The sequence below is a fragment of the Amphiprion ocellaris genome, chromosome 22 (genome assembly GCF_022539595.1).
Source record: "Amphiprion ocellaris isolate individual 3 ecotype Okinawa chromosome 22, ASM2253959v1, whole genome shotgun sequence".
Classification (NCBI taxonomy): domain Eukaryota; kingdom Metazoa; phylum Chordata; class Actinopteri; family Pomacentridae; genus Amphiprion; species Amphiprion ocellaris.
Genome location: NC_072787.1, coordinates 6,150,161 through 6,173,318, shown reverse-complemented (window position 1 = coordinate 6,173,318; position 23,158 = coordinate 6,150,161). Strand labels below are relative to the sequence as shown.

At 41.2% G+C, this 23,158-nt stretch overlaps 1 protein-coding gene across 3 annotated transcripts in view; it reads left to right on the top strand.

Moving 5' to 3' along the window:
• Positions 1-16,382, top strand: part of adarb2 (adenosine deaminase RNA specific B2 (inactive)) — a 309,605-nt gene extending 293,223 nt beyond the window's left edge. For all 3 annotated transcript variants that reach the window (XM_023265439.3, XM_055006882.1, XM_035946031.2), the window contains exons 8-10: positions 498-679; positions 10,489-10,670; positions 15,293-16,382. In XM_023265439.3, the coding sequence (XP_023121207.2) occupies positions 498-679; positions 10,489-10,670; positions 15,293-15,469 (541 nt within the window). In that variant the 3' untranslated portion in view covers positions 15,470-16,382. The remainder of the gene's footprint in view (positions 1-497; positions 680-10,488; positions 10,671-15,292) is intronic.
• The last annotated feature ends 6,776 nt before the right edge of the window (positions 16,383-23,158 follow it).

Below are 23,158 nucleotides of genomic sequence, written 5' to 3'. Positions count from 1 at the left end.
AACCCCGAGGTGATCGGCCCTCACACTGAGCAGTCGACGGAGGCTCTCCTGCAGCCCCATGCAGTGCATTAACCTCCGTGGCACTGATGAATGCACACATGGTAATGTGTTGTTCCATGTAATGAATGCTGATGTACTGACCTTTGGCAGTGTTGTTGTTGGTGATGATGGTTTGTATCTCTGAGGGAAGAGGACTTGTGTGTGTGTGTGTGTGTGTGTGTGTGTGTGTGTGTGTGTGTGTGTGTGTGTGTGTGTGTGTGTGTGTGTGTGTGTGTGTGTGTGTGTGTGTGTGTGTGTGTGCGCGCTGTCAGTCCAGAGGCTGTTATTCATCACGTCCCACATCAAGATAATGATCAAATTGTCTCTACCTGTCATCGAAGCTCTCATATGTGTCTCTCTCTATCCACTCCCCCCACAACTCCGTCTCCCTTCCCCCAACTGTTGCCTTCCCTCCTTTTTTTCCTCACTCATCCTCCTCTCCTAATCCCTCCCCTCAGGTGGAACATCCTGGGCCTGCAGGGGGCGCTGCTGAGCCACTTTGTGGAGCCTCTGTACCTGCACAGCGTCACCATCGGCAGCCTGCGCCACACGGGTCACCTGAGCAGGGTTCTGAACCAGCGGCAGGAGAGGCTGGGCCCACTGCCGGCTACATACAGACGCAACCAGCCGCTGCTCAGTGGTACGATGCAACACAGACAGTTCACTTCAGTTTCAGTTAGATTTTATTTTTATCAGAGACATGGAACTCCACATCCAGAGGTACCTCCCACATACACTACCGTTCATAAGTTAGGGATCACCCAAACAATTTCATGTTTTCCATGGAAATTCACACTTTTATTCATGTGCTAATATAATTAGACAAGGGTTTTCTAATCATCAATTAGCCTTTCAATGTGATTAACTAACACAGGGGTGTCAAACTCATTTTAGTTCAGGGACCACATACAGCCCAATTGATCTCAAGTGGGCCGGACCAGTAAAATCAGAGCATAATAACCTATAAATAACCACAACTCCAAATTGTTCCTTTGTTTTAGTGGAAAATAGCACATTCTGAAAATGTTCTCATTTAATGAACTATCTTTTTACAAAATATTATCAACACCCTGAAATTTCTGAAGAAAAATAAGTTCAATTTCAACAACATTATGCCTCAGTTTATCATTTACACATTACAACTTGGAGATCACCGTGTGTCTACAAAGACACAAAGCATTTAGTTACAGGTGTCTGGAACAGAACGGTATAGTGTTTTCCTTCATGATCAAAACAACTTGTCAAGGTCTAGAAATTATTTACAATTTGCAGTTATTGTCTTCTCTATAATTTTTACACTTTTCAAAGTCATCCTGCGGGCCGGACTAGACCCTCTGGCGGGCTGGTTTTGGCCCACGGGCCTTATGTTTGACACCCCTGAGCTAAAACAATGTAGCATTAGAACACAGGAGTGAAAACTCTTTCCTGAAAATTGTATGTGTCTACCTCCTGTACCTAGGATGAAATGACCTTTTAAAGTCTTTGTAAGGGGTCTTTGCTCTGCCCTGAAAAGTCAGAACTGTGAGGATGTGAAGTGATAAGAAATGGAAGCTCTGAAACAGCTGCAGAAGACTTTAATGAGCAAATCTAATGTTTGCAGTGGTTCCTTTTAAAATAAATCCATTTAGACAATGTGGATAACAGTTTGTATTGTTAGATGGATGGTAATGTAGCACTTTTTGAGTAAATATAGAAAAGTATAATGTTGTCAGAAGTGACATTTTAGTAGTTTTATGATTAGCTGTACAAGTTTCTAATTAAAAATTAAACGTGATTTTGAACATTAGTAGCAAAATGGGGCAAAGTTCTTCCACTGACCTACAGGTGGCAGTAATGCACCTAGAAACAACAATGTGTCAGAAGAAGCAGAGAAGAAGAACGCAAGTAAAAATGGATGTGAACAATGCAGGATTTAAAAATTTTAAAACAATAAAAATCCATCCATCCATCATCTATACACCACTTAATCCTCATTAGAGTCGTGGGGGACTGGAGTCTATCCCAGCTGACTGAGGGTGAAGACAGGCGACACCTGGACAGGTCTCTAGTCTGTCGCAGGACTACACATAAAGACAACAATCACACCTACAGACATTTTAGTCACCAATTAACCTCAGCATGTTTTTAGACTGTGGGAGGAAGCTGGAGAACCTGGAGAAAACCCATGCATGCACAGGGAGAACATGCAAACTCCATGCAGAAAGATCCCAGGTCCAGGCCGGGACGCAAACCGGATCTTCTAGCTGCAAGGCGACAGTGCTAACCACCAAGCCACTGTGCAACCCTTAAAAACAATAAAAATGAGAAATAGAATGTATTCAGAGCTATCCATAGCTGTCTTGCATTCAGCTGTTGAGTTTCCAGCCTCACACATACAAATGAATCAGCGTGTGCAGATGAATATGCCGGTGATTAGGTCAGCTGGCAAGTATCTCCACATGGAGATCCCTAATGTGGTTTGCAAAATGGCCATGCCAGGCAGCTAATTTCTCTGTTTACTTTCAGTCAGACTTGAAAGCAAATGTTTAAAATGTAAAAAATCATGTTTTTTTTGAAAGCTTGCACTCATCACCCCATTCACTCATTTTGCGCATCTCATTTCCCCAGATCTCATCAACAGAGGGGGACATTTCAAAGTCAGCATGACCCCTAGAGCCACAACAGCCACATTAATGACAAATACGACAGATTTAAATGCACCATAGTCATTTTAATCTGTTATTCTGTTTATATTTATTTGAGAGTGGTGGAAAAACACAAATTTATAGTCTTTAGGCTATTCAGTGGAGCTATTTAAACCCATTCAATGTATATTTTCTGACCAGCCTGGATCATTCCGAGGCTCTTCTGTTTCCTTTATTAAATTACACCCTGACTTAAAATAGTAACATACCTAGAAACACCCAGAGATCCTGCGCCACGTGTACTGTATACAGTCAACAATTGTATACAATGTCTATTTTCAGAGATTCTTTTTAATAAGTGTGACAGCCGCAAAGCAAACGCATCACAACACATCACACATATGCTCCCACTGACACACACACACACATAACAAACCTCCTGTACCACTCCCTCTCTACACTTAGGTTGCGCCAGCCAGACAAGCAACAACTGAGAAGTTGTCTGGCACGTCTGCTTCCAGGGCTCCGCTGAGACCCGACGCTTCCGTTTGTAATGAAGATGAATGCTGGAAGAGGATCTGAATGACACCCAACTCGTAGAAACTGCACCAGCCATCACTTCAGATCTAGGCCAGTCAGAGCGGCTGAGCGACAGACGTGCAGATGTAGGGCATGTTTGGTTGCTGGGGATCATTGATAAGAACAAAGCCGGTGACAGCCACATACAGGGAAACACATTAGATCGTGACAGATGCACCAGAATCCAATGCTTTCATCGCATCTCCACCATCAGCCACACTTGCGTCAGGTTTCTGGGTGCACATCTTGAAGGGCACCGGGGCTCTCTGGGTAATTGGGTGCCATGAGGAGGTATATTTTGTGAGGTCTGTCCTCATCAAGATTAATAATTGTGCTGAATTGTCCTCTGGTCATCATAGCTGGGATGAATTTATCACTGAATCCTCCAACCACAGCCGCAGCCAGCATTTCTCATGATTTGTTCAATAGCTTTTTAAATGGAGCCATTTGACTTGTCTGGAATGGAGTTTCTGCTTTTAGATATTACAAGCTTCAGTTAATATTTGGAGAATTAAGGTCAGGTATGATGTAGCTGCTCATCGTTCATACTTATCTCCTCGTTTCATTATAACTATAATAAACCTCACAGTGAGTACACAGTTTGTTTAATGACCGTGGAGGTGTTTTTCATCACATTACGGCCAGACTGATGCTGCAGAATGTCCTTTACGCTACTTCTTGAGGTCCCCTGTAAATGCTTTGCCCTCTGGTCCCGCATGCTTCACAATGACTGAGTGTTTTCTGTGTGTGTGTCCAAAATAAAAGCTGTCAGATCTTTGCACTCGTGGTACTCTGAGTAGCAACAGTCTATTGAAGGGTAGATGGCTGAAGGAAGGGAGGGAGATGGACAGACAGTGGAGATGGCCCCTACACCAAATCAATGTAATCACAGCCCTTATCGGACAGCCATTCAATCTGAGGGGAGCCTGGACCAAGAGAGAGAGAGAGAGCGAGGGGAGGAGAAGGAAAGAGGCGGAGACAGTAGGGGAGGAAGCAATAAAGAAAGACTTCGCTTGCATTCAGATGTCTGCTCGCATATCTGTCCCTCCGGCTTCCTCTCATCTCCTCCACCGTCCTTTCATTGGCTCTGATGAGCTCCCCAGCTATTGTGAGTCCAGGGTTATTTAAAAGCAACACCCCCAGAGGAAATTCCTGGGGATCGCACAGCCTGCTCTTATCACACACAGCCAAAGCAGCTCCACCTGAACCCCGAGGGCCAAACACATCGATGGACTGACTTGTCCTTCACTCTCGTCCTGCTGTTCACCAAACAGAAACTGTGGCAGAGCTTTGTGGTTTTGGGATAAGAGGGATCGGAACAGCAGTAGATAAAGGAAACATTAATAATGATCATTCTCCACCGTTGGAGTTTTGCAGTTGGCTGAATGTTCACGCTTGTTTTAGAGCTGCGCCCTGCAACGTCTGCTTTTTCTAATCGAGATTTTCCCAGTTGAAATAGTGATTTTGTTCTGTGGTCTCTCATATTTGTTTGCATAAAGTTGGAAATTAACATCAGACGAGACTTGATCTGAACTTTAATGGGGCTTCGAGGGTCAACATTGTTACACCACTTACTACTAGGGCTGACATTTTAACGCGTTAATTTCGATTAATTAATTAATTACAGAAAAAATAACTAATTTAATCGCATCTTTCTCAGTTCCCCAATTTCTTGCACATTGGTAACACTGATGAAGACTCCAGGCCTGTAGGTGGCGGTAATGAACCTAAAGTCTGTTTGCCAGTGGTGAAGAAGATACACAGGATACAAAGTTTGGTGAACAGTGAAGGAAGATGAGACCAAAAAGTTTTCTTTTAAAAATCTTCCTGATGGCAGCTTGGATAAAAGTGTGGTTGTGTGGAAATTGTGCAACAAAGAGTTTTCTGATCACTGCAGCACTTCAAGCCAATGTCATCACCTCAATGTAAAACATGTTGCTGTTAGCAGCAGAGCTAACGTTAGCTACGACAGTCCTGGTACAGGTGTAGCCATCCCATAATAGACCACTTTTCAAAACATTGAAAGTACTTGAGTTAGGTGACGATCGGCATTGGTTTGTCTGTGTGTTTGTCTTTTAATAACTTAATTGTAAACTTTTAGTTTATAAAAAATATTTATTTTTTATAAATAAAAAATATATTCCCAGAAACTATGAAAACAGAATGAATCTATTTATTTTCAACTTTTTGAACATCCTTGATCTACTTATGCTCATGTTGTGTGCCATACAGTGGGAAAGCCAAAGTAAATCCAGGCTTTAAATCATCAAAATTACTTTTTCTATATATCCCGTTTTAAAATTTTATAAATTTTAAATTATAAACACGCATATGTCTATTCATTGATTCATCTGTCAACCAGAGTTAATTTTAATTGAAAAAATTGCTTATTGTGTCAAATATTACTATTTGACAAAAATGTTATTAATCGATCAATTGATTAATTAATTACAAAGCCTCTAATTAATTAGATTAAATTTTTTTTAATCGTGCCCCAACACTACTTATTACTTTAACTTTCATTTCTGGCACAGTTCCATTTAAAGTTATCCAAAGTGCCTCAGTAACAGGCGACAGGGCTTCTTTTTTTGTTTTTCAACACATTTCACCTCTCATCACGTGACTTCCTCAGTTCTACCTGACTGGTGAGAAGTCCCACATATTATCGTCACCCCCAACTCACATGGCTCATGGCACTTTAATAACCCAAGACTCACAGCTCGAGGTGTGATCAGTTGATAGACTTCCAGGTGAGGGATGATCAAAGTGTTGATTGTGGTGAAACTTCCTCAAAACTGTATTATAAATACCTGATAAGTGGTGTCCCAGACCTCCTTTTGTGTTTAACGCAGATGTGATCCTTCACTTCTCTCTCAAACCATCAGTCTTTTCTGTTCAGAATGGCGACACTGCTGTCCTTAAAGAAGTGTCCGTTATTCTTTAGATATAGGTGGACTGTGTTGGGTGGTTATTTAGTGTTCCCTATGTATCAGTCTGTGCATTAGACTGCATATTCCATGTTGCTCTATGAAAGATGCCATTCGCAGCTATCCTCTATACTTACAGTAATTGTCCACTAAATCATGCCGAATGATTAATCCAGTGGTTAATCCAATGCAACATAAAAGTCCAATTTTATGGTGCTCATAATGTTTGTTTTTTGTTGACACTGTGAAAGAGGTTTGCATTCAATTATATGTTCTAGCTTTGAGGTCATAGTTAGTGGTGGTCGTGGGCTGCATGATATCTGGCGGTTTTAAAGACAAGATAAGATATGCTTTATTGATCTTTAAAAGGAAATTATTTGTAACAGCAGCATGTTAACATAGACAACCAAGACAACAGTGAAGGAGGAGTGAGGTGGGACTGAGCTGATGGAGGTCACCAGAGCTGGTGAGGGAAGAGAGAGGGGCAAGTGTGAGAGGATGAAGGTAGAAGTTTGTGTTGGAGGAGGAGGGTGGGAGGAGATGGTGGACCTGATCTCTGCAGTCTCGGAGTGTGCAGTCAGAGGAATGTAAACAAGAATGGCGACGATCACAGTGAACTCCAGTGACAGATAGAATGATCTCAAACTGACTGCTAACAGTCCAATGTCCTGCTACAGATCTGTTCTCTGATGGTAACATGTGCAGGGTTCCACCATCTGTCATTCACAAGCAGAGCAAGTCCTCCACCTCTCCTCTTACCACACGCTGTGGCATCCCGGTCCACTCGTATAGTCCGGAAGCCTCTGATTCTGGTGTTATTCTCGGCAATACGGTCTGTCAGCCATGTTTCTGTGTAGAACATGAGGCTGCTTTCCTGTTAGAGTCGTTGGCTTCTGACGAGTGTCTGAAACTCCTCCATCTTGTTTGTCATGGAGCAAATATTTCCCATAAATAACAGACAGAAGAGCTGGTCTATAAGACTCTCTCCAAACTTTCTCCCCCTTCCTCCTGTTCCTTGACACATTATTTCTTATAGTGCTCAGTTGGATTATTGCACAACAGCACTTAAAAGTTGTATATTTTCTTTAAAAATTGCCAAAATCGTACAAAGTGTTTTGGTAATTTGAACCAGCAACCTTTCATTGATAATCCTGACCTGAGCTCAGGTACTGATGAAGTCTGTCTTTCCACATAACCGTTGCTTCTCCTCTGATGCTCCACCCTCTAAGAGCAAGGGTGTCAAACATACGGCCCGCGGCCCAAAACTGGCCCGCTAGAGGGTCCAATCTGACCCACAGGATGACTTTGCAAAGTGTAAGAATTACAAACATGAAAATGAGTCCTTACTGTAAAAATATTTGAAGTTATTGAACATTTGTGCAGTGTAATGACAGTCAGCAGTTTGTTTGTTGTTTTGGTGGAATCCTATTGTTGACGCGTTGATATGGGTTCTATAAAGCGCCTTGAGACAATTTGACCTGTAATTGGCGCTGCATAAATAAAATTGAATTGAATTGATGCGCTGCCACAACTTTTAGGCATTTTTATGTATTAATTTTTACAATGCAGGGGGACAACTTAAGACTTTCCTTAATAGTTCCCACTTTAGTTTGTGTGGTGTGTCAGTTCAGGTGGCCAAGATTACTACACAGGTGTGGAAATGAATGTAAATTTAAAATGATTTATAGATCTTGACAAATTGTAAAATATGATATCGTTCAGTTCCAGGTGTCTGAAACTAAATGTTTTCTGCCTTTGTAGATACATAGTGGTCTGTAAGTTGTGATGTGAAAATGATAAACTGAGGCATAATATTGTTGAAACTGCACATATTTTTCTTTTAAAAATTCAGGTTTTTCATAATGTTTTGTATAAATGATAGTTCACATTTTCAGAATGTACTTTTTTGCACTAAAACAAAGTGAAAAATTTGGAATTGTGGTTATTTATAGGTTATTATGCTACGATCTTACTGGTCCGGCCCTCTTAAGATCAGATTGGGCTGAATGTGGCCCCTGAACTAAAATGAGTTTGACACCCCTGTCTGGAGGATCACGTTAGAAAATCCTGCAGTACTACAGTAATAATGCAGGATAGATGCAGTGTGTACACGTAAACACAGCAGCCTCAGATATTAAGCCTTGGGTATGTGTACTGTACTGTTATGAATCTCATAACCAAAGGCTCTAATTCTGCCTCTTTCATGTCTGCTACTTCCCACAAGAGAAATTGATCAAGTCTTCAATGAAGGAAAAATCAAATTGGCTATTACAGAAACAGAGGAGTCAATCCCATTGAAGGGATGAAATGAGGCATGAATGGAGTGAGAGGAGAGGGGAAAAAAGGCAGGATGGATAGGAGGGTCTTTTGTTCAAAGAGGTGTGCATGCACAAGAGAGAAGAGATGGGTAAGAAGAGACTTGGAGGATTGTTACTGTGGCAGGCAATTCATTCCAGTTCCAAGGAGCAACAGAAAAGAAGAGGTGAGATTGGTGAATGGAAGAGTGAAGATGGGAAAATGAGTGTGGAACGGGGGGGGGATGATCTTCAGGCATGTATTGTGGTATTGTAGATCAGGTATTGGATTATAACAAGCTGTCTGTCAGACGAGGAGATCAGAGGCAACTGTTGTTCAGCCGTCACAGAGACTCTGCCTGCTGATTTTCTCTGAAGGTACCTTCACATAACAAATAGCTGGGCTGGAAGTCAAGCTGGAATCTAAGAACGCAGTTCCTCTCTGAAGACGGTTTTGCAGATTTACAGTGAATATAACATTGAAGCAGCATGTGTGGTTTCTTCAAGTACATGCACTGAGACAACATAAAAGTTTAAGCGTTATACTTGTAGACACCAGTGACTCTTGCCACTCATTGCAGTGATGTGTTAGCATAGCCGCCATACTGGTAGAGTGTTTAACAGAAAAATGGCATTTTAGGCCAAACTCCAACACTTATTTGGCCTTTTTAAAAATATATTCAAACATTCTTTTCTCCTTTGTTTTTTTTTTAAAGATTTAGTCTCATGACAAATAAATTTACACAATAACTGCATCTTTTAGTATTTTGTACATGTAGTATTTGAAATTTAAAATGTCCTCCAATTCTGGAATGACCCTTTTGCAGTCTGTCAAGTGCAAAGTTGTTCAGTGAAGAGCTGGGTTTTTAGTTTTTTCTTAAAGACTCAGAGGGACTCTATAGATCGAACAGAGTTTTGTTAACTCGTTCACCCTCTGCTTCATTCATGAAATGAAAATGGAGGAGGAAGGATCAATTTATGGTTGATCACAGAAAGCTTCTTTACGTCTGGAACAACATTAATGAATGGCTAACTCATGATCTCAGTGAGGGTCTGTGTTGAAAATAATAAAATGTGCTTAAATAATATATATACAGCCCCGTACCTTGGCTGCAAACTTGGCAGGTCTGTGTCTTGTGTGATTCAGAATGTCCTCCTGCTTTAGGCTGTACAATCAGGTGTGAATCAGAACTAGTGTGTTTCATGCACTGGGAGACTGGCTCCTATGAAACACCCACGCCGGCCTCTAAAGGACATTTTTGCCCCGAGCCCTCATTTGTTTCTCACCCCGCTGTCAGCTCCATTTCCGCCACAGGCCCAGCACCTCTGCCAACACCTGTGCTCTCAATGCAGACAGCTAATTCTCTTCATGGAACCCAATGTGACCGCCACTCACCTCCACTTTCCCTCTACCGCCGCCTCTCTTTCTCTTCCCTCCGCTGATCGCTTTGTGTGCTTTGCTGGCGAGGCTAATTATTTCAGAGAGAAAGGTAGTGAGGGCAGAACAGAGAGACTGTCCAACGTAGGCAGCGATTGATCTTTGTGGCTGGAGATAATATTTACAGCCTATATAGCTGGCTACACTCAAGCATGGTTAACCGCAGGGACACGGAGCAGACAAGCACTCATACAACGGCAGGAACACGTTGCTCACGTGTCTGATAGCCCTCCCTCTCCGGCCCGCTTTGTCTCAGAGGGTGTATCAAAGCTTCACATAAACAGCCATGCAGTTTCAGGCCCGGGTTGACTTGGCTTTTTGCAGCGCTGCAAAACTTTATGTCTGCCACCAGCCTCAGGGAGAGAGTGAGGCAAGGGTGAAGGAAGGTTAAATGAAACAACAAAGTGGCGGCTTGAAAGGAAAAAAAACACACAGTTGCAAATTTTCACACACAGGTGCATTACACTTTGAAAGGCTTTTAGGAAATGTGTTGTTTTTGTTCATTTGGATCACCTGTAGGGCAGCACCTTGAATGTTATGGAGGTTAAACTCACCTAAAGTCCAACCTGGTGTTGTCTCCTCTGCAGGGCTGAGCTGTGCCGAGTACCAGCAGCCGGGGAAGGCGTCGTGTGTGAGCGTCAACTGGACGATGGGCGACACACAGCTGGAGGTGGTAAACACTGCGACGGGACGGAGACGGGACTCAGGGACAACCTCACGTCTCTGCAAACACGCCCTGTTCACCCGCTGGAACAGACTGTACCGCAAGGTGACAGTCACAAAACATTTCACTAAAAAGCACCCAATCATTAGCATAAACCTGGAAATCCATTAAAAAATGTAATTGAGTTCAGAGTTTGGGGGAATTGTGTGTTTTGTTCCCAACTGCTACAACAAAACATTGACCAGAGCTGTGATGGACCGGCATCTCTAAGTTAATGGCATGATTGTAGTCGTTTGGAGCCTTCCATTTGTGACACAGACTGACAGCATTAGTACAGAACACAAGATTTGGAGTTGTTTTTCAGTAAACCCAAAGCTGCAAAAGCTCCAGAAGCAACATTCAGAAAACTAAAACTGATTTCCACTAAATGAACTGATGATCATTAACCCTTAGATGCATAAGTGGGTCAAAAATGACCCGGTGAGGTCGTTTTCTTTCTTTATCATTTCATATTCTAGCTATTCCTCAAAAAACATGTTTTGGATATCATTCCACTTCAATTTTTAAGTTACTTTCTGTACTTTTAAAGAAACTGTAATATCTGTATTACACCTCCAAGCTCTTTATCACTGATAATATCATACATGAGGTGATGAAGTGCACAAACTTGGAGGGACAGAGAGCAGCAACAGTTAGAGGACAAGAGTCTTAAATACCAACAAATGGATGTTGACATTCTTCTATTGCTGTTCTGTGTAATATTCTTCAATCATCAAAATGTTCCAAATCTGTTATAAAATGAAAAATAAACATATTTCAAACATGAAGTCATTCTACTGTTGACAAAAAATATCATGCAAACAATAATACAAATGATTATTCTTAACCAAAATGACAAAACAAATGGCAAAAAAAACACATTGATTCTTAAACGGGTCATTTTTGACCCACTTATGGAAAAGTATAGGGTCCAATCACTTGTGTATCTACGAGTTAAGAGCAGGGTACAATGAAGCAAGTCTCACAAACCTGCCTTTCTTTGCATTAGCTGGCTCGACAAAACCTAAAACCCAATCAGAGATGATGGGTATCATTAAAGTGGTTATCAACTTTCCTTGTTAGCCAGAATAGTTTCATCAGACCGTTTTATTCTACGCAAAATTTCTAGGCTGTGCGCCATTTATTCAAACAGAATCCATCCATCCATCCATTATCTAGACACCGCTTAGTACTCATTAGGGTCACATTGAGGCTGGAGTCTATCCCAGCAGACTGAGGCTGAAGGCGGGGGACACCTGGACAGGTAACAGTCTATCACAGGACTACACAGAGAGACAAACAATCACACTCACATTCACACCTATGGACAATTTAGAATCACAATTCACCTCAGGATGTTTTTGGACTGTGGGAGGAAGCTGGAGAACCTAGAGAAAACCCACACATGCGCAGGGAGTACATGCAAACTCCATGCAGGAAATCCAGGATGTGAACCAGGGATCTTCTCGCTGCAAGGCAGAAGTGTTAACCACCGAGGTGCTGTGCAGCTCTATTCAAACAGAATGAGTTGGTAAAATTGGTAAAACAGCAAAGAGCACAAGCAAGGCAAGAGAGGAATGTTGGTAGAAAATTGTTAATCCTACAAGTGCTTGTCCAGAAACATCCCAGAGAACAGTTTGTGCCAAAATAACCAAACACCTTTCTCATTTATTTTGCTCTACAATTTCTATTAAGCTGCAAAATGAAATGTCCATAATAGAAATTTTTTCACTAACATCTTATATTGATGATTCTCACCAACAATGATTGTCTTTTGTTTTTTCCCCCCACAATATGAACTAAAGTTGTTTTTTGCACACATTTGCACAGGTGGAAAGACAGTACTGGTTATCATTAGTCCTTAATTCTTTTAATCTTAAATTATCCCTGACATTAAGAGAGGATCAATCCAGATCAGGATTCGTCTTCAAGTCAAGTGAGCTGAATCACACACAGGATCCCAGTTTAGTCAAGTCTTTCCTCTGAGTTTACTAAATACGTGCAGCTTCAGAAAGCAGCAGGATCCATATGAGCGACACACTGTTATGCAAACAACATCAGTAACTTTATCAATTAGTTTGAATGTTAAATTATCCCTGACATAATCAGTCGGGACTAACAGCAGGTCACACTGTGAACTTTCCTTCACCTCAGACAGGTCAACTGTCACAGAGACACATTAATCAGCTGCAGGTTCATCACCTCAGGTTGAGTCCTGAGTTTCCCTGTTTTATCATAAATTAACTCAGCTGTTAGTTATTTGGACAGTTTGATCAGCTGCTATTAGTGTAGATTTACTGTTACTTCATTATTTTACATCATTTGGTGTATTGTTGAATTCTGCATGTATGACAGATATCAATGGGCAGTCTCTGTCACTGTCTGAATAAAACCTTGAGGAACATTAACACAAAAAATGATCCATGTCTTTAATGGATTATTAAAGTAGCATGAGAACTCAACAACATCATTAAAGTTCTTTCATTTTAATTTTAAAATTCAAACATTAAACTCAGAAAGTGCATTTAAGTCTCACACTGCTCTAGAACGAAGATACGTTGAAATCACATTAGCTTCTGGCCAAGTCAAAGTGAAATTAATGTTATTGATTTAATATTCTCCGGAAAAATAGCAGCAGACTAATCAGTTTTCTAATCTGAGTTTTATTAGCTGCAGCAGTGTAAAATCAGGACCAAGCATAAAAACATATAGTTTCTATATTTTCTCCATCATCAACTGAAAGCATGTAGGTTACCAAGGCAACACAATGATTACAGTTTGTGCCACTGTGACACTGTGCACAGCTTCATTCAGTGTTATTACTAATATACAGCTCAGCAGGTCTGCAGATATTAAGTGTTCGATTTAAATCACTCAGAAAGTAGCAGTCAAGAAAAGAATTAGAGAAAGAGTGACACTTCCTACAGCTGATTTAAATCCCAAACTCTCCTCCAGAGCAGTTTACCTGTGCAGCATCAGTTACCATGGTGACGTAGCAGGTTAAAACAGAGCCACCTTCGTGACACTGAAATCTCTGACTATATGCTCAAAGTACACTACTGCTCAATAGTTTGGTGTCACCCAGACAATTCCATGTTTTCTATGAAAACTCACACTTTTATTCATGTGCTAACATAATTGCATAAGGGTTTTATAATCATCAATGAGCCTTTCAACACCATTAGCTAACACAATGTAGCATTAGAACACAGGAGTGATGGTTGCTGGAAATGTTCCTCTGTATCCCTATGTAGATATTCAGATAGTCATTTACCACATTGACAATGTCTAGACTGTATTTCTGAATCATTTAATGTTATTTTCATTGAAAAAACTGCTTTTCTTTCAAAAACATTTCTAAGTGACCCCAAACTTTTGAACGCTAGTGTACGTCGTTAACCCATTAATCTCTGTTCATAGTGCAGCCCTCAGGTGATCCACATTTTCTATGCTGAAGGTATCATTTGAAGAAAAGGGAATTTACAGCAGTAAAACTACTGACAGATCCAGTCACTAATCTCACTCTGCAGGTTTTCCTCAAAGCCGACATTTTGACTTTCTCAGTGTTAGAAAACAGTCTACCAGATGTTGTCACGGCTCTGTTCTGTTCAAGAATAACAACATACACAGAACCAGCACTGGAAAACAGCCTTTGTCAATATTATTAATTACACTGTTCTGCTGCTCGTTATGACATTTAGAAATATCTGCTGTGGATGAAGTCCTGCTAATTTAAAAGTTAATTTAAAAAAAAGACCTTCCACTCTGTGTCTTTTACTTGTTAGAAAAATACTATGAAGTCCTATTTAATGAGTATGAGCCTGAACAACAATCACTTTTCATGTCAATAAGTGTCTGCTTCCTGTGAGGCGCCACTCAGCTGTTGTCAGAAACAATATGCATCCACTGTCATCAGGAATCACACAGCCAGTAACACGGCAGCATTAACAGCAGAGATGCAGCCAACAGTCAAAAAGGCACAAACAGGAATATTAGAATCCGAGTCACAGAGCGCCATGTGACAGAGGAAACGTGGAATTTCCTCTCTGCCGTCCATAAATTTGTCGGCCTGGAAACATCTGCTGTCTATGCGGCTTATCAAAAACTGGCAGCTCGGATCTTTACCCGCCGCACTTTCATTTCCATTCTGAAACTTTATGTAACAGACACTGCCTGCATCGCCAAATGGCGGCCGTTAAAGCATAATGACTATGAAACCATAATTATTTGGAGAAGTACTGGAGGAGGCCCCCACCCTAAGTGCTCCCTGTGCGCCGTATATAAGGGCCACGCAAGAGCAGTCGCACTAATCTCCAAAAGAAACTTTTGCTCTCTCCCTCTCTCTCTCCCTACTTGTCTCTCTGCCGATCTTCATTGTTTCCCCTCGCGACAATAGGAATGCACAAAAAGCACAGAGAATGTTCAATTGCTTGTGAAATTTAAATGGGGAGATTACACAGCTGTTGAAGCCCCCCACCCCTCCCCGGCCCCCACCCAAATGCATTTGTGCCGGCTCATTCGTTTTGTTTTGCTCGCTCTTCTTCACCCTCCTCCTCGCCCCTCCACCGCCCCCCTCTCTAAACCTTTAGCCCCTCTGCCCTCTCTCTTTGTTTCCCCTCCCTCTCTTCATGTCGCTTTAATCTCTCTTTTTTCTGTTTTCCCCACCTTTCTCTCTCCGTCCTCTCCAGTTGGGGATCCACGTGTCCGGCTCGGCGGACCGCCAGCTCATGTACTGCGAGGCCAAGATGGCGGCGCGTCCGTACCAGACAGCCAAGCAGCAGTGGTTCAGATCGCTGCAGGAAACAGGCCTCGGGACCTGGGTGAAAAAGCCGCCCGAGCAGGAACAGTTCCTGCTGTCGGTCTGAGCAGAGGACTGTGTGTTTGCTTTTGACATTTACTTTTTTAGGGTAAGATGATCCATATTTCACACCTTCGTACCTGGAAGTTCCCCAGTGTGACCTCAAGGCCGTGTGTGTGTGTGTGTGTGTGTGTGTGTGTGTGTGTGTGTGTGTGTGTGTGTGTGTGTGTGTGTGCGCGTGTGTGTGTGTCGTTTCACTCCGGATGTGCCACCTCGTCAACCCACCGCACGGAGCGGAAGGTCAAGTGGAATGAAAAGGGACGTAAAAAGACTTTTTCTCGACACACAGGTTTAAGCAAACAGCCACCTAAATACCCCCTCCTCCTCCTCCTCCTCCTCCTCCTCCTCCTCCTCCTCCTCCTCCTCCTCCTCCTCCTCCTCCTCCTCCTCCTCCTCCTCCACCTGTCATGGAAGGGTGGGGTAACCTTGAGCAGAATGAAAGGCAGCCGCTATCTTGTCATCAGCTATTTCCGGGCCCCAAGGCTCCCGCTGAGGAGCAGAGCCACGGGGGAGAGAGGGGAGACAGACAGAGACACAGAAAGAGAAAAAGAAGAGAGAGACAGAGAGAGAGAGAGAGGTCCACGTCCAATTACCGGCCCTGTCAGGGTGACGGCTGATAGAGAAAGAGGAAGGCAAGAGAGGGTGAGAACAGAGAGGGACACGCCGCCTCACCTTCCCCTCTCTCATTTCTATCTTTGTCCTCCTTCTCCTGACTCACCCTTTGACTCTCCAGCTCTACCTCCTTTGCGCTCTTTTCTGTCTCCTTCTCCCTCCTCCCCTCCCTCTTGCGCCTTTCAAGCGTGGTGGAGTTTAACACGACACAACGACAGGTTAATACACCCTTCCTTTTCTTTTTCCTCTCATCCTCGCCCCACTGGGGGGAGAGACATGAACGCAGTCGTTACAGTTCAGCAAAGTGGAGGTGGTGGTGGTGGTGGGGGTGGGGGGGTGATGACGGAGGAGGAGGGGGAGAGGTCTCGTTTCCTCTCTCCTTCCATCTTTTGACCTGGATGACCTCAGTTTTTCTTCTCGTAGCTGTTTTTCATGCGCCTGAATCTTCGTCGTCACCAATGAGAGCACGTTTCCGTCGTGACTCAGTAGCGAGGCCTTGTTGACCCGATCCTTCTGTGTCGTGACCCCAACTCTAGTACTCCAGGAAAGTTTTCTAAGCCTCCACACCGTCAGAGCTGTCAGTGATTTTAGTTTTTAATGCCAGTTTCAACACAGTTAATGACCACTGAGGTGAACGTTCGCACCTCTGATCACCGCCATGTAAATTTGTACCTCAGACTATTGTGTCTTTGCATATTTCATCAACACTGTGTGTGTTTTTATGCAGCATCGTGTTTATATCCGTTATGATCATGACTGTGTTGTTTTATCATCGTATTCTCCTTAAGGAGTTTAGTTGAGGCCCCCAAACCGCCAGCAGCAGCAGCTCAGTCAGCAGGAAAATCTAAGTAGTGAGAGTGACATCTAGTGGTTTCTGTTGTGTTTTTTTTTTTTTTTTTTTTTTTTTTTTTTTCAATAATTTTTTTATTTTCCTGTCCTGGCAGCATCATGTGCTCTGGTGAGGGTTCAAATTGTCCGTCAGACTGAAGAATTAACCCTTTACTGGACATCAGAGAGTAAAGACGATGCAAAACACAGAATAACTGAGCAGCATCTGGGTTCCTCTTCACTAGATCAGCTCCTGACTGATTAATAGGGCTTTAGGTCAATAAATAAAGTTACAAATGTGATGCAGTGGGGGTTTTTTTTTCTATAAAATTAATTCAGCAAATGTAGAATTTGCCATTCATAACCTAGTCTGACCCACCTGATGTAGACTGTGGGTAAATCCTGACATTCCTGCTGCGTATTTCATCTACACTAGCTTTTGAGCTGTTTTTAAAATTCAACAAAACCAACAACCTCAAAGCAGCAGCCTGCACACTGAAAATGGAGAGTTTTGACAAAGATTTGGATCATTTATTTAGGCAGGACTGATTTTCTTTTGGTGAATTAACCATTTTAAGGACTGTTTTCACTTCCTCACATTCAAATATACCACCATTACCCTCATCAGGATTTTTTTCTATCACAGAATCCTAATGAGGGGCAGTCAGACCATTCTCCACAGCTTCAGCTGGTCTGATTGTGAGACTCAAAAACTCATCTGATTTAAATCAGGATGACATTGGTATGATGTATTATTTGCTTGTGGCGTAGATGGATGACTAACTTTAGATGGAACAATAAGGTCCCACCACATCAGCACCAGAACATCAGCAACTTTATTCTGCAGCCATAAGAGAGCGACTCCCATACTGGTAAAGCATCTGACCCTGGTTCTCTGTGGGCCAATAAAGCTGGATTTATAGTTGAGTCCTTTACGTGCAGCATAAGTTTGATTTATAGTTGAGCAACTGTAAGTGTTAATTTAACCTCCACAACACTGGATACATGTGTTGTTGTGATCAGACCGTTTTGTGGTTCATGTCTGCCGCTGGTTCTGTGTTTACTTTCTCTCATATCTGTAGTGATGAACATTAACAGCACTGGAGCTGCATCGAGGTAACTTCTCATGTTGCTTTGCAGTGTCTCTTTACTGAACAGGAGAGTATCTGAACAGACAGCGGGATCACGTTCGTTCATTCACACAAAGATGATCTCTGTGAACAGGAAGTTTACAGTGATCGCTCTGTTGGATGTTTCAAAAAGAGACGACTATTGAGAGTCTTATCCTTTTTCCTTTCAGTACGTACTGCTACAGCCTTTACATAGTACAAACTGCTTCATGCAGTCTGTATATATTTGCATACTACTTCATCATGGTGACATGCTCAATAATGTGCTCTGGTGTACTATGTAGTATATACACTGCCTGTCCAAAAAAAAAGTGGCCACCTGGATTTAACTAAACAAATAGGTGAGATCCTTCCACTGGATAAATACTGCAGTGATGAATATGTTTCAGCTACAACAACTTATTTAACCCTAGCTGATGCAGTGAGGAGCTTCTCATTTCTTAAACGACCAACAACAGCAAGACATATCCTGTGGTTGTGGAAAGGATGTTAATCTGTCTCAGAAGGGTCACATTATTAAAGGAGATTACTGAAACTACCAAAATCGGGTTAAGAACCATCCACTGCATTATTAAAACCTGAAAGATAGTGGTGAACCATCATCTTTGAGGAACAAATGTGGTTGGAACAAACTCTTGAATGATCGTGACTGGAGATCATTTAAATGTTTGGTGAAATCATATCAGAAGAAATCAACAGTTGAACTCGCGGCTATGTTTAACAGTGACACTAAGAGTATTTCCACATGCGCAATGTGAAGGGAACTCCAGGGGTTTGGACTAAACAGCTGTGTAGCCGGAAGAAAACCACTGATCAGTGAGACTAAAGGGAAAAAAAGGTTTCAGCTTGCTAGGTAGCATAAAGATTGAACTCTGGAGCAATGGAAGAAGGTCATGTGATCTGATGAGTCCAGATCTACCCTGTTCCAGAGTGATGGGGGCATCAGGGTAAGTGATGCACTCATCATGGCTAGCGTCTACCAGCCTGTGGGGTTTAGGGTTATGATCTGGGGTTGGTCAGGTTCAGCAACGTTATGTTCCCAAAGAATGAGGTCAGCTGACTACCTGAATAAACTGAATGACCAGGTCTTTCCATCAGTGGAGTTTTTCTTCCCTGAAGGTATAGACATATTCCAAGATGATGATGCCAGGATTCATGGGGCTCACATTGAGAATGAGTGGATCAGGGAGCATGAGACGTCATTTTCACACATGGATTGTCCTCCACAGAGTCCAGACCTCAGCCCCATTGAGAATCTTTGGGATGTGCTGGAGAAGACTTTGTGCAGCGGTACGACTCTCCCATCATCAATACAAGATCTTGGTGAAAAATGAATGCATCTCTGAACAGAAATAGATGCTGTGACTTTGCAGAAGCTTATCAAAACGATGAACAGTGAATAAGTGCCATTCTTAAAGCTAAAGGCGGTCTAAGAAAATATTAGTGTGCAACTTTTTTTTTTTTTTTTTTGGACGGGCAGTGTATATGGGTACTGAAATGTATCCTCAACCTCCCTCTATTGCAACATACCATCTCTTTACAACTTCCTCATCTTTAAATATGGATTTTAATCTTTTCAATAGAAGGCTGACAACTGTTTTAACCAGTTATGTGCTTGAATGAGGTCCCACAGCATCTAAATCTATGAAGAGCTGCCATCACCTGAAGAAGAGCTCATCAATCTGCTACGAGTTCTTGGGGCTTTTAAAAATACTATAATATTATGTGTAGTCATATCCAGTTTTAGTCTTGTTTTAATTAAATCATTGTCTTTTTATTCGGTAAATAAGGTTTGTTGCTAAATGGCAACACTGGATGACAATAAATATCAATACCTGACTATCTTTCTACAAATTACACAGACAGTCAGATGTGCTTCTGTTTTTAAAACCTTACAATTATTCTTTTATTTAGAACATGAACCTGTTAGTGTTTAACAGCAGGAAGATGTAGAAAAGAGGTAAATTTGAGAAAAGTAGTCTGATCTTTATTGACTTTGTATTTATGCTTCTCTTTCAAAAATTACAGGCACTTCCAACATTAGAAAAGGCTAAAAATCTAACATGGAAATGCAGAAAATGTGTGATTTATTTATTTATTATTATTATTATTATTATTATTATTATTATTATTATTATTATTATTATTATTATTATTATTATTATTATTATTATTATTATTGTTATTATTATTATTATTATTATTTTAGATTCAGTCTGAAGGCCCCTGTATGCAATTTTTAAAATTAATTTTAACATTTTCCAGGCAGCAAAAATAATGAAAGAATCTGCTTTGATCTAGTATGAATTTCATGTTACATTTCATAAGAAATTTGAATGTGCAGTTTCTGTTGTCACACAGTGTTGACCCGTGGAACATCCCTCAAAGTAAAATAAAAATTGTTTTGTAAAGAAAATAAAAATTAGATATTTCAGTTTAGGTTAATTTTAGGTGATAAAAACACTTTTTCCGCTATCACAGAGTGTACAGCAGAGGGTTAATGTCTTCACTCTCAGAAACCTGTAATGAGAAACACAAGCAGCCAATCAATGCGCTTTCAGTCTCCATGTGGAGAAGCACAGCAGCTACAGTGTAATCTTACAGTGAACTAGCCGCTGTGGCTACAATGCAGCATTTCAACTATAAATCCAGCTTTAGTTGGCAATTTGAATAAATTCAACGACACTACCATTCAAAAGTTTGGGGTCACAGAAAAGCAGTTTTTTTTCAATGAAGATAACTTTAAGTTAATCAGAAATACAGTCTAGAGATTGTTAACCCTTTAAAGGTTACACATTGAAATACTTTGAAATTCTAAATTTAAACTCTAGAGTACTATTGGAGGATGTAAGATTTTTTTACTTTTGTGACATTTTTCAAAATTTTGGATGTTCAAGGTCAGTGAAGTTACCATATATGGCTCCTTGCCCGTTAATGATTTAAAAATAAAAAATAAAAAAAATCCAACAAATGTATATATCATCACTTAACACAACTACTCAAGCGTAGAATGTGTGAGTTTCGTCACCTAACCATTGTTAGTTTTGACGTTTCGACCACAAATATGGAAGAGGACCGAGCTGCAAGTTTGTCTTTGTCCAACTTTGGAGAAAAGAGAAAGTTTGATATGTTCCAGGCCTCTGCCGATTGGTAAAATGCCACGATGTAGCATGCTGTAACGTAGAGTGATCTTTGCTGATTGGCTGATGAAAACCACATGCTTCTTGACCTCACCGAGAGGTGGGAGCAACGCCGTATTTAATGTGTGCGGAAGTTACCAAATATGATCACTAAAGGGTTGTAAATGACTATTCTAGCTGGAAACGGCTGATTTTTAATGGAATATCTCCATAGGGGTACAGAGGAACATTTCCAGCAACCATCACTCCTGTGTTCTAATGCTACATTGTGTTAGCTAATGGTGTTGAAAGGCTCATTAATGATTAGAAAACCCTTGTGCAGTTATGATAGCATATGAGTAAAAGTGTGAGTTTTAATGGAAAACGTAATTGCCTGAGTGACCCCAAACATTTGACCCAGTATGGACTAAAATAAAAAAGATTTCGACGCAAGGCCAAATATAAACTTTAACTGAGTGCAACTGGCACAAATCACATCCACAATTTATTACCAAAAGCAGCTGGCTTACATGAGTACTTACATGGGATTTTGGGGCCTCTGAAGGTCTGTGGCCTGGTTGGAGGACAAGTGGCAGCTTCAATAAAAAACACTGGAAGTTATTAGTTTTCAGGAAATGCATTTGTTAAACTTCACATTAATCCACTTTCAGTGTCAGATTTTGTGTAAATGTCGTTATCGGCAGAGTCAGTGTTTTTCCTTCATCATCATTTCAGCAGATTTTTATTGTTTGAGCCTCCATTTGTTCAGACTTGATAGTTTGTCCACACAGTTGACAGCATTCGTCTTCGTCTCACACCATGTTCCATAATGACAGTGTTAGCCACCATGCAGAGTTTCACCTTTATTTTGAGAGATAATAAATATAAGGCATGTCTGAATGGCAATATTGTATCAAACAGTGTACATATGTAAAATAAAACCTGTATAAAAGATGTTGAAGATGTGACAGAGATCCTAAAATGTCTTATTATCATGTAAATTAAAGTATATGAAGACTTGCTGCTAAGGTCTGTAAATTGCACTTCAGTAACAAATAAAAAGTGAATGTTTGTACTGTATATGTGAATAAAACCACAAAATCTTGTAATTTTATTTTTGCCTTATAGTTTTTTGATTAATCACATTAGATGTAAAGTTGCATTTTAAAGTGAAAGAGAACATTTGCTTCTATAAAACTATCTGATCTGCGCTGAGCGCTGCTTCCACTGTCATGACCACCTTCCTGTATGATCATGTATCAGGCCTCAAGAGCATCCAGACAATTTTTTCAAGAGGCCTCCGTTTTCCTGTGTGTCCCAGGGGAAATCCACGAGGAAATGATTATCTGTGTTAGGCTCGGTGGCAGGTGTCATACAGACCAGCCACCAAATTAGCCTGGAGGGAGAATGAAGTGAGGAAGAGGAGGATGAGGGTTTGGAGGCTTGAGGTGCGCCTCCTCGGTTGCATCCCCTCATTCCCCCTCAGGCCATGGAGTCGGCTGTGGGCTCCACAATAAACAGCATAATTGACAATTTGCTGCAGCGGCTGGTCACGGCCAACCAGCTCTAATCTAATGGACGAGGACACAGAGGTAAAACTCCATGGTGTGTTCTGTCTCCCTGCTTCATGCTGCTCCTCAGTGAAATCGTAAAGTAGGATACTACTTCAACATACATCTAACATACTGTTCTTAAAAAGGGGCGATGGTTTATTGAATCTGGTTTATAGAGTATATATAATAAATAAAATGATCAGTAACTGTACCAACCTTATTTGGCATCAAATGGCTTAAAGGCGTAAAAAACATTAAAGAATGCAGCAGTGGAAAGTATATTTACTCCTTTCCTGTACATTAGCACAAATATGAAGTACTGTTTACGTGAGTATTTCCAAGTTATGCTGTTTAGTATTTCTATTTTACTACATTTCAGAGGGAGATAAAGCACTATTCATCCCTGCAGATTTATTGAAAGGTTCTATATGAGATTTTGAACATATATATATAT